Genomic DNA, 11,288 nt, shown 5'->3' with positions numbered 1-11,288 from the left:
GAAACCCCTAGAATCCGTGCTTTAATTTTGTGTACCTCTCAGAGTCCATTTTTATTTTTGTGATTCATTTTGTCACTGTCTGGGATTCACTACAAGGGCTCCTCTTGGTTGGATGTTCTTGATTCTCTAGAAATGGGAAGAATTTGATGAGAACTATGCCTCCCTTGAGAAGGACCTGGAAATCCTGGCATCTACGTTGCCCTCTGTGAGCTTGGTGGAGGAGACCGAGGACAGACTGGTGGAAAGGATCTCACTTTACCAGGTATTTTGCTCGCTCGGAAGCTGTCAAAGGCATGGTCGATAGCATTTTGTGTGTGGGGGAGGGTGGGTTTTTTACATTTATTTTGCTAAGTTGCTTGATTTTTGCAGGCGAATGGTTTGAATTGAAATGAAATATTGTTCATCACACAAATCCCTGTCAGACACATTCGGAGAAACTGTAGACTGGGTTGAGAGCTCCCAGCATCGCCGCGTGTGTGGCTTGGGGTCAGGGACCTCGGTCTGGGTGCTGGCTCTCACGTTCCCTGCTGTCACTTCCCTTGCCCCAGCCTCAGTTCCTTTATCTGTAGAACACAGACAGTCGTGCCGGTTCTACCTGTCTGGAGAGGTGGACATCAGTGGTTATGGAAATCAACCGACATACGGGAAGAACTTTGTAAACCAGGAGCCTCTGAACATCTATTTAGTTTTATTACTACAGGGAAGCTCTGATGGGACATAGCTTGTGATCCAGACAATAACCTGCCACCTGCCACAGGCAGCATCAAAAGACTTCAAACTTCAAATATTTTTTCGTGCAACTTTTAGTACTATTATCAAGGCCTATGTGTCTCGGATTTCGATGCCACAGGGAAGATAAAGCCTTAGAGCAGTGGTTCTCAACCTTCTGGCCCTTTAAATACAGTGCCTCATGTTGTGACCCCAACCATAAAATTATTTTCGTTGCTACTTCATAACTGTAATGTTATGAATCGTCATGTAAATATCTGATATGCAGGATGGTCTTAGGCGACCCCCGGGAAAGGGTCGTTCGACCGCCAAAGGGGTCGCGACCCACAGGTTGAGAACCGCTGCCTTGGCGTGATTTTCGAGTGGCACTGAGAATATGGCCAACAAGATAAAACCTTCTCACATTTTAACTTCAGAATATGAGTGATGAGAAGCCGAGGTGTGCGGCTAGAGGTAGTTATCACATATCAACTTCAAAGCTTCAAAGGCAGGTTCGTCGCCTTTGAATAGACTGGCTGGAGAATGAGAGCCTGGAATACTCGGCTGTTCCACGGAGGCATTCAGGCTCCCACAGGCAACATTTCCCAGAGGTTGCAACGCTGTGGTCATGTTGTCTAGGTAACTAGAAGCTGCAGTTGCCCTCTTTGCCGTCTTATTTTATAGAGCCTGACTCTAAGGTCAGTCTCAGTCCTCTGGTTTGGGAAACTGCTGTTTGAATGCTTTGTTAGATACTAAAGGTTCCTTCTGAACAGCTAAGAGAATGAAGTTGAAAACAGCATGTTAAACCTCGTTATATTAGAAACAGTTAATTTCAGCCAAACTAATATAAAACCTGATCATTTCCCCAAAAGTGACTCTATCCCTTCAAATATCACCTGGGATTCTATTAAAAATGAAACCCTTGTTCTAAGACCATTAAGTGAATCCGCCAGGCTAACAGAAGTCAGGTATCTGGTACAACCACCCCTCTCGTGGATTTCTTAGGGCCTCAGTCTCATGCGTCATGCAGAGGTTTGTGTCTTGATTGACACACATCTGTAGGACGTGGAATGTAGGTCAGTTGCGTGGCCTCTGGAGTCAGAACAAACCTGTGTTCAGCTGCTGGCTCGGAGCCTCATGGACCAAATGGCCAGTGCAGCCTGACTCCATGTATGAAATGGGGAAATGAAAACTTCTCAAAACCATGGCCGGTGTTGCTGAGTGGTTAGAGCGGCAGACCATGCACTGAAGGGTCAAGGGCAGGTGCCTGGTTGTAGTTCACTCCCCACCCCCCGTTGAGTTGCGTGTGGGAAGGCAACCAATCTATGTGTCTCTCTCACAGTGAAAACAAAAACAGAAAACCTTGGGTGAGGATTAACAACAACAAAAAAAAACTTCTCAGAGATGCTCTAAATCAGTGGTTCTCAACCTTCCTAATGCCGCGACCCTTTAATACAGCTCCTCATGTTGTGGTGACCCCCGACCATAAAATTATTTTCGTTGCTACTTCATAACTGTAATTTTGCTACTGTTATGAATCATAATGTAAATATCTGATATGCAGGATGTATTTTCATTGTTACAGATTGAACATAATTAAAGCATAGCGATTAACCACAAAAACAATATGTAATTATCTATGTGTTTTCCGATGGTCTTAGGCGACCCCTGTGAAAGGGTCGTTCGACATCCAAAGGGGTCGCGACCCACAGGTTGAGAACCACTGCTCTAAATAGTGAGTGCCTCACACTGAAGGCTTAGAAAATGAAAACCTTTTTTTTTTTTTAACTAATGTTGGACAGTTTATTCTAGCCCATAGGCTGGGGTAGCGGGAGAGGGTCACAAATGGGAGTGATGCAAAGGACATTGGAAGTAGAATTTTTGGCTTTAAAAAGGCTTAAGTTAATTGGAAAATGGCCAAAGTTCTCTTTTGATCATAAGTTATTTCTGAAGATGAAATTTAAGTAGCTGTCAGGATAAGTGCCGGTGGCTGAATCCACCCGTGGGGGATAATTGCCTTACACGGAGTTCTTCGGGGGGTCATTGTATTCGCAGCTTTGAAGAATTTTATTTTCCTTTTCGTGAAGTTTTATTGATGATGTGCTGTCTGCTTTAATTTGCTCTGCTGAGTTCCTTATCCTTTCTCCCTACTGAGTCTTTACATTGAGAAGACCCTGGAAAAGAATTTTGTCCTACTATTCGGGGCTAGAGGATAATAAAAGAAATGTTTTCTTATTGAGCCCCTTCATATCGAGGTTGCAATATAAAATGCTTATGGGGCCAGGCAGGAGGACAGAAAGAAGGCAGGCTGACTGGTCTGCCATGGGACGGGAGGAGGGGGGCGGTAGGAACTGGGTAGGGGAAGCAGAGAGAGCAGGCTCTTCGACAGGAGGCTTACTGCTGGGTTTCAGCCCATCTTTGGCCCACGAGAATGCAGACCCAGGGGCCTAGATCTTCCGGTTTGCCCAGAGTCCCAGGAAATCCTCATTTCTTTGTGAAATTTCCTGTTGTTTAAAACCATCTTTGGGTCACGCACACTCCTGTCTGCAAGCTGCTTGTGCCCCCTAGGCTGCCAGCTTTCTTGTTTTTAGGTGGGTGTGTGGATTTTTGTTTTCTGTTCACACATCTAAGTCTATAGATTTAAAATCCGTGCAGTAGAAATACATTACTAGAAACTGGCGTTGAGAAAAGTGATCAATAAGCCAGTCGTCCTGTTTGTCCAGCCAGACTAGACTGCAGGAGTGTTGCGGGTTAGGAAAGGGGTCGTGTTTCTTCCGCAGGCTCCACCGCTGGCCTTTTATGAAGTGTTTGGGAGCAGGTTCGTTCGCTTCATTTCGAAGTAATTCATTCTGTGACTTGACTTTTATTAGCAAATAAAGAGAAACGTCGACGAGAAGCATGCCCGGCTTTCCCAGACTCTCAGTGAAGGCAAGCAGCTGGTGGCCTCCGTGAGCTGTCCTGAGTTAGAGGGCCAGATCGCAAAGCTAGAGGAGCAGTGGTTGTCCCTGAACAAAAAAATCGACCATGAGCTCCACAGACTGCAAACGCTCCTCAAGCATCTGCTCAGGTACGTTTCCTTAGAGCGCCAATTGGCATCAAGTTTCGCTGTGCAGAAAGGCCTGGGGGCTCCTGCGGCCCCCGGTTTCTACACGTGGCCCCCCATGTAGTTTCTCTTCCACAGTCTGAGGCAGTCGGGTCCCCCTGCTGGGCTACGTGGGGCCTAGAGTCTCTGGTACTGGTTTGCTAGACGCAGGATAATGTGTAATCAGTTCTGTGGAAGATAGGATTTATATGATAATGCATGTTACCTCTGTGCCATGAGATTGCTCTTTCCTCTTCCAAAAGTTTTAAAATTTAAAATAAAGTAATAACTATAGCTAGCAGGATAATTTGGAAAAATGTTTGGAATTCTTCAGAGACTTTTTTTCCTTAGTTGAAATCATCTTGAAGCCCTTGAGGAAAGTACAGAATGTAGAACCTTTCAGCCTCATTCTCATCTCTACTTGTTAAGGGGCTGTCTTATCCTAAAGAAGATTAGAAGTTACAAGAAGTGTAGCATTTTGCCTGGGGATTTTCATCACAGCAGCTAAATATGTTGGCATCTGGCCAACCGCACTTTGCTGTTTGTTATATAACTTCTACAAATGCTGGTTGTATTTTTACTATAAACACGTCTATTAGAGGACATTGGATGCATAAAAATAATCTCCGTCCTTACCCATGGATTTATTTTTGTGTCGCTGTAATAAGAAATTAATGATAGACTATTTAAGGCTTTAAAATGTCTCTTTCTTCTTGATTAGTCATAATGGAGAGAGTCATAAACGTGCCAGGAGCGTCGGATTTGGGATAAAACAGGATATAGTCCTTATAAACATGATAATTTTCTGAATAATAGGGCTGATGAACACAGGAAAACACACAGTAAAATAAGAAGAAAACATGCGGGGGACGCACATCATCCATAGAAAGCGTTTCTAACTTCCTTTCACGTGGCTCTTGTTAGTTATCACAGAGATGCGGACCAGTTAACCAAGTGGTTGGAATCTTCTCAGCAAACTCTGAACTACTGGAAAGAACAGTCCCTCAACGTGTCTCAGGACTTGGACACAATCAGAAGCAACATAGACCGTTTCTTTGTAAGTTGTAACAGAATATGCCCAGATAACCCACGGCCAGAAATCGGTATCCGGGGAAAGTGTTGGGGGCTGCGATAGAGGCTCCATCATTTGTGGATGGGGAATAAGACGGGCTGAGAGCAGCGGCATTCTCCAAACTTAGAACTCATTGTTTATGCAGTTTATTTGTGCACTTAGGATAAGGATGAAGCATTTTTTTAATTGGCCCTATGAAATATATATAAATTTAAAACTTGCTCTGACATGGGGCACGTTTTACAAATGCAGAAAATAACTCTCCTGCCCCCGCAAGAACCTCACAAGGTTAGGAAGTCATGAGTATTAAAGTTAATAAACACATGGTTTTTTGTGTGTGTGTTTTTAAATATATTTTATTGATTTTTTTATGGAGAGGAAGGGAGAGGGAGAGAGAGATAGAAACATCAGTGATGAGAAAGAATCACTGATCGGCTGCCTCCTACAACACCCCACACTGGGGATCGAGCCCGCAACCCAGGCATGTGCCCTGACTGGGAATCGAACCATGACCTCCTGGTTCATAGGTCGATGCTCAACTACTGAGCCACGCCAGGCAGGTGCACACTTGGTTTTTTAAAGTTGCAATAATGATCTGTCTGTCTTTTAAAATATTAATCCCCTAGATTGTAAGCCACTCAAGGGGCAAGAATTCAGTTTTCATTCCCCTCCACGTAGCTAATGCCTGGAACAGTGTCTGACCCTTAGTAGGATAAGTGTGTTTGTGACACACACGTGTGTGAGCGTGCGCATACCCACATACATACTTATACATCCACATACAAATAGTCACTGTTTGAATTGAATGCAGTTATTTGGTTTTGGTCTCTAACTGGTTATTCTGGCTCTTGGCTATTCTGTTCCCTATTGAACATTTTTTAAAATTTCAACATTGTAAAACGGTCTCCAGGCGTTCTCGAAGGAGCTTGACGAGAAGTCCTCCTTGAAGACCGCGGTGATAAGCACCGGGAACCAGCTCCTGCACCTGAAGGAAGCCGACACGGCTGCGCTGCGAGCTGCCCTAGCACAGTTCGAGCAGAGATGGACCATGCTCGTCACGCAGCTCCCCGGCATTCAGGAAAAACTTCACCAGGCAAGTCGTTAAAGCGTTTAAATTAGCGCTCACTTGTTAGCTCACAACTGTTTTTAAAATTATTCCTTTGACTCAATAATTTTCATTGACACTCCCTATTTTTCCCTAGCACCGCTGAATGTAGGTCTTAATTACTGGACTCTCCCCCAATGGGATCTTTCCGCAGAGAGAAATCAGGCTTAATTACTTTATTTGCCCGTGTATCTGCACCACTGTGGTCGCTGATGTGAAGGTCCCTGTCATTGTTTGGGGGTCATTTATTCTCAGCTTGAATGCGGGGTTTGTTTTTGTGAGTAACCTGCGTAATTATGTAGCAGGACCTTTTATCAAACCCGATATCATCTCCAGCGATGCCCTGTTTCGTGCTGTTAACTGCGGGTAATTAAATGGAAATCGTTTTGTCCTTGCAGCTTCAGATGGAGAAATTGCCGTCGCGCAAAGCAATCACCGAGATGATTAGCTGGATGGACAATGTGGAACGTCAAACTGCAGGCGAAGACGCCGCGCCTTCTCCGGGTTCTGCATCTCAAGTTAAAAACCTGCTTCAGAAGTACAAGGTAATGATGCAGAAAGAGCGGAGGCCTTTCCATTAAACAGGAAGGCAAGGCAGTCGGAGAGGAAATACTGAACAAAGACATTCGTGGAATGTAATTTAGAAGAACTAATTCTGGGTGTCGGGGTGGGGTGCTGGATGATTCTCAAGAGAGAGAACTTCGTATACTTGTTCTTATTCTGCTTAAATTCCTGCAGTGGCTCTCACCACAGGACAGTATCCAAGCTTTTTTTTTTTTTTTTTAATCCTCATCTGAGACTATTTTTTCCATTGATTTTTTAAAAGAGTGAAAGGGAAGGGAGGAGGGGGAGAGAGAGAGAGAGAGAAACATCGATGAGAGAGACACACCAATTGGTTGCCTTCCTCATGCACCCTGATGGGGGCCTGGAATCAAACCTGTAACGCAGGTACGTGCCCTTGACTGAGAATCAAACACACGACCCTTTGGTGCTCACTGACACTTGAACCACTGAGAACCACCAGCCAGGGCGACCAACCTTTTAACTGATTCTGGTCCCTCGGCACCTCTCCAGCCTCCTCTTTTCATCCCTCCCCCCTCCCTCCCCCCGCGCAAACCCTGGACTCTGCCTGGACCCAATGATTTGTGCTCCCTCGACTGCTCTGGTGCTCTCTCTCTTCATGCTTTTGGACTTTGCACTGGAATCCCAGTGCCCGCGTTTACCTGGAGAAACCCTCCTGGTCATCCTGCAAGGGGCAGCTCAAGTATCTTCTCATTTGGAAATCTACCCCTGACTCTCCCGGCCGGATTAGTTTACTTTCAAGGATTAGCTGTCTCTACGGCGCCATCAATAGTTCCTACCACATGGTATTAGAATTATGTGCTTGGTTGCCTGTCTCCCCACCTTGACTTAGCGTTTTGAGAGCAGAAGCTGTCCTTCAGCTCCCTGAAATAGCACACCTAGCCCCGTACCTGGCAGCCGGTTGGTTTTGAGTAAATGTTCTTTGAATAAGAGAATGAGTTGACGTAGGAAAATCAATGTAAGGAAAAGTTGGTGTCCTACAGATAGGCGTGAACATGGCTTTCTCCGTGATACTTGATTTCAAGTAGATTTAAGTCATATTGAACAAGCCACACACAAACATCGTGTGCCAGGCATTGTGTTCGCCCCTAGAAGCACAGGGATGATGGCCTTGGTCATTGCTTTCAAAGACCTCACAGGTGGAAGATGAGTGGCTTAATCACAAAGCAGGATGTTAGCAAGCATTTGCTTTTTATACTAGTGGCTCTGTGCACGAAATTCATGCCCTGCTGGTCTGATGGCCCCTAACTGCCTCTGCCTTGACCCCCGTCACCGTGGCTTTGTTCAGAAGGACATCCGGATGGATATCTGGAAGATGTCTGGTCTAATTAGCATATTACCCTTTTATTAGTATAGATTCTATCACAAATGTAACTTCAGTGATAGTGGAATCTTTAGAGGGTCCACATGGGTGTGTTCTCTCATCTTTAGTAACCGCATGTACCACCTGATTTTCCCCTTTGGATGTCTCCAAAGGAGGTGCTAGAACTTGCCAGAATAAACCCAACAAGTTGCAGGCTTGACAGAAATGTGATTGGCCCTACCTGGGGTTAGGCTTGCTGTAAACTGGGTGGCTGAGACTGTCCCCAGAGAAAGAGAGAAGCTGCCTACATTCCTAGAGTGCCTGGGTGGCCTGGGAGTCTTACCTTTAGACATCCCATCCTGTCGCTTCCATGAGCCTGCAGGTTGACTCTGAATTCCAGGGCAACTCTCCGGTAGCCTCTCACAGGGACCCTTCGTCACTCCCTGGGTCCTGCTGTTGGTTCAGAGGAGGTAGCCACCATGCCTGATGCTGCCTGTGACAGTTCAGTCTGCTTGAAAGCGGTGAGTCAGTCTGTCCCAGGAATGTGGACTTTCCAAAAAGACTGTCCACTCAAGTAAAGCAGGCCGCTGGTGGGGTAGGAGAAGGTAGAGCATAGCTCCTGACAGGTGCCCCTTGATTGATGGGTGAGAGCTTGGCGCCCCCTAGAGTGCAGCAGAGGGGAACTCCAGGTCATCGAACCTACTCTTTGTCAGGCTTTGGTGGTTTAATTTTGTTTGTTCCTTTTGTTTTAGGAGTTTAGGATGGAAATGGACTATAAGCAATGGATAGTTGACTTTGTTAACCAGTCATTACTTCAGCTAAGCACCTGTGATGTAGAGAGTAAGCGCTACGAGAGAACGGAATTTGCAGAGCACCTGGGAGAGATGAACCGCCAGTGGCAGCGGGTACACGGGATGCTCAACAGAAAGGTGTGCTTGTGTCACAGTCTGATGTGGGATTGGGCCTCTGCAAAACACCGCGTTCAGAAAAATCTTAAAAGATGTTCATATAGTTAAATTACAGTGTAGCCTGATCATCATCTCATTGATAACCCGTAATAACCCTGTGTTTTAGTATTCTCCATAGGAGAGTATGAAATAGCTCTTGTGTTTCTTTTGAGATTTCTTAATGGGAAATTGAGTTAGGCAAGTGAAGAGGAGAAATTTTTATTTAAGAAAATGTCTAGTATTCTGTGAGGCTACTAACTGGTCAGAGATTTTGACATTTTCTGTGAAAGTAGCTGTTCAAAAGTGGCAAAGTATTTCAGTTTGGAAAAGATTGTAAAAAGGAAGAAAAATGAATGTGACCTTTTGGTAGATTTTTATTCCATGACTCTGAAAAAATGAAGAGAACTTATTCCTGGAAAATATTTAAGTTTTGTATATAATTGATAGGGAGGTCAGTCTGTTGATTTCTTTTTTGCAGAGGAATGCACACAAATGGATTTATACAAATTAAAATTCAAGTATGTGAGTGAACAAAGAACATGGACAGACAATTCACAAAAGATAAAACTATAGCTAGCAAATAAATATGGAACTATTACAACTTCAGTTAGACATTTAAAATAAACATAAATATAACATACACTTATTAAGTTAGAAAAATTTAATAAGCCTTGGGCTTTTATCTTTATTGCATTCATACATTTCAGATAATGGCTTAAATCCCTTTTGGAATGCATCCAGAAAATTTCAAGAATCATAATAATCATCTATCTTACTGCTTTACCTAGCAGTCTACCTCTTACATATTTATCTTAAGTAAATAGTCCTTCAAAAAGGGGAAGATATGCTCACAAAGTATTAAATTCACAATTATTGTTTCTGCTGAAAGTAGAATGCCTTAATTTTCCAACTACAGAGGAAAAATTAATCAAATTATATTGTGTCCATTCAATGAAATATTGGGAAGCCTTTTAAATTAATAAAGGCATATGTCATGACAAGCAAGTGCCCGTGAAATAATTGGAAATCGAATACAAAACTTTTCATATATAACCGGTTTCAACCGGTTCCGAGTTGAGGCACTAGGAGGAGGGGGAGAAGCGGCTGCAGCGGCCGCGGCAGGACCAGCGGGAGCTACAGCATCAGCAAGAGCAACAGTAGCTACAGCCCGGGTGGTGCTGCCTCTTACGGAGGAGGGGGAGAGAGCAGTCCATGCAACCACCCGAGGGGGAGGGGGAACCACCAGTCATTTAAAAAAAAAACAACAACAACAAAAAAACTTTTCATATATGTATGCATATGTAACTATATAATACTGTGTGTGTGTGTGTGTGTGTGTGTATATATTATATATTATATAATATTGAGTGTCAGCAACATGATTTTATTTTGTTCAGATATTATGAAACTCCAAAACAGCCAGCTTTCTTAGCAGGTTAGGTTTCATTTCAAATGTTAGAATTGTTTTTAAAAGGGATTTTAATTCTATTTCCTGATTTATGAATTTTTATTACAAAAGTTATTGGGAAACCTTATACTTACTAAAAAATCTCAGATGAAAATATGTCATCCTATTTAAAACATATCATGACATTTACTTTTTAGAGCATATGGTTTAAAATAAGAAATTGTCTCATTCATAACTTGTAGATACAACATTTAGAACAGCTTTTGGAAAGTATTAGTGAGAATGAAAACAAAATACAGATTTTGAACAACTGGATGGAGGTTCAAGAGGAGCGACTGAAAACTTTGCAGAAACCGGAAAGTGTGGTCTCAGTGCAGAAGACACTCCTGGATTGTCAGGTGAGTGCCGCACAGCACCTGTCGGCACAGGGCAGGGTCTTTAGTCCACAAGTAGGGCCAGCCACGGTCGTTTCTCGGGACTCCCTCCCAACCCCATGTGTTACTTTTTTATGTCAGAGAGTTAATTATCCAGGGTGTGGTGTTTTTTATAATATATATTTTTATTGAATTTTTTTTGAGAGAGAGAGGAAGGAAGAGAAAGTTTTGTTTTGTTAATCCTTACTTGAGGATATGTTTCATTGAGATTTTGTTTTTTAAGAGAGTGGGAAGGGAGAGGGAGGGAAAGGGAGAGGGAGAGGGAGAGGGAGAGGGAGAAGGAGAGGGAGAGGGAAGGAGAGAGAGAGAGGGAGAGAGAGAGAGATTGGTTGCCTCCCATATGCACCTTGACCCGGATGGGCCAGAGATTGAGCCTGCAACTGAGGTATGTGCCCCTGACAAAATCGAACCCGGGACCCTTCAGTTTGCAGGCTGACAATCTATCCACTGAGCCAAACCAGCAAGTGTGGTGGTGTTTTTTTTAATGATAAACAGAACCAAATATTTGCATAGTTATTGTTATTCTCGGGGGGTGGGGGGGAGCTTATTTTATTTTAATCTTTATTGTTGAAAGTATTACATATGTCCCCTTTTTTCCTCCCATTGAACCCATCTAGTCCACCCCCACCCCCTCCCCACGCCTTCCC

The 11,288-nt window shown here is 43.8% G+C and overlaps 1 protein-coding gene across 1 annotated transcript in view; it reads left to right on the top strand.

The window, feature by feature from the left end:
• SYNE2 (spectrin repeat containing, nuclear envelope 2) overlaps window positions 1–11,288 on the top strand; it is a 257,316-nt gene that overhangs the window by 177,897 nt on the left and 68,131 nt on the right. Inside the window, exons 77-83 of the mRNA XM_006756713.2 lie at window positions 131–262; window positions 3,579–3,775; window positions 4,715–4,847; window positions 5,773–5,955; window positions 6,366–6,512; window positions 8,605–8,781; window positions 10,450–10,605. Coding sequence (XP_006756776.1) covers window positions 131–262; window positions 3,579–3,775; window positions 4,715–4,847; window positions 5,773–5,955; window positions 6,366–6,512; window positions 8,605–8,781; window positions 10,450–10,605 — 1,125 coding nt within the window. The remainder of the gene's footprint in view (window positions 1–130; window positions 263–3,578; window positions 3,776–4,714; window positions 4,848–5,772; window positions 5,956–6,365; window positions 6,513–8,604; window positions 8,782–10,449; window positions 10,606–11,288) is intronic.

Source organism: Myotis davidii, unplaced genomic scaffold (assembly GCF_000327345.1).
Source record: "Myotis davidii unplaced genomic scaffold, ASM32734v1 scaffold474, whole genome shotgun sequence".
Taxonomy (NCBI): Eukaryota; Metazoa; Chordata; class Mammalia; order Chiroptera; family Vespertilionidae; genus Myotis; species Myotis davidii.
The sequence above is the reverse complement of the archived record's forward strand: the minus strand, read 5'-3'. Positions and strand labels throughout refer to the sequence as shown.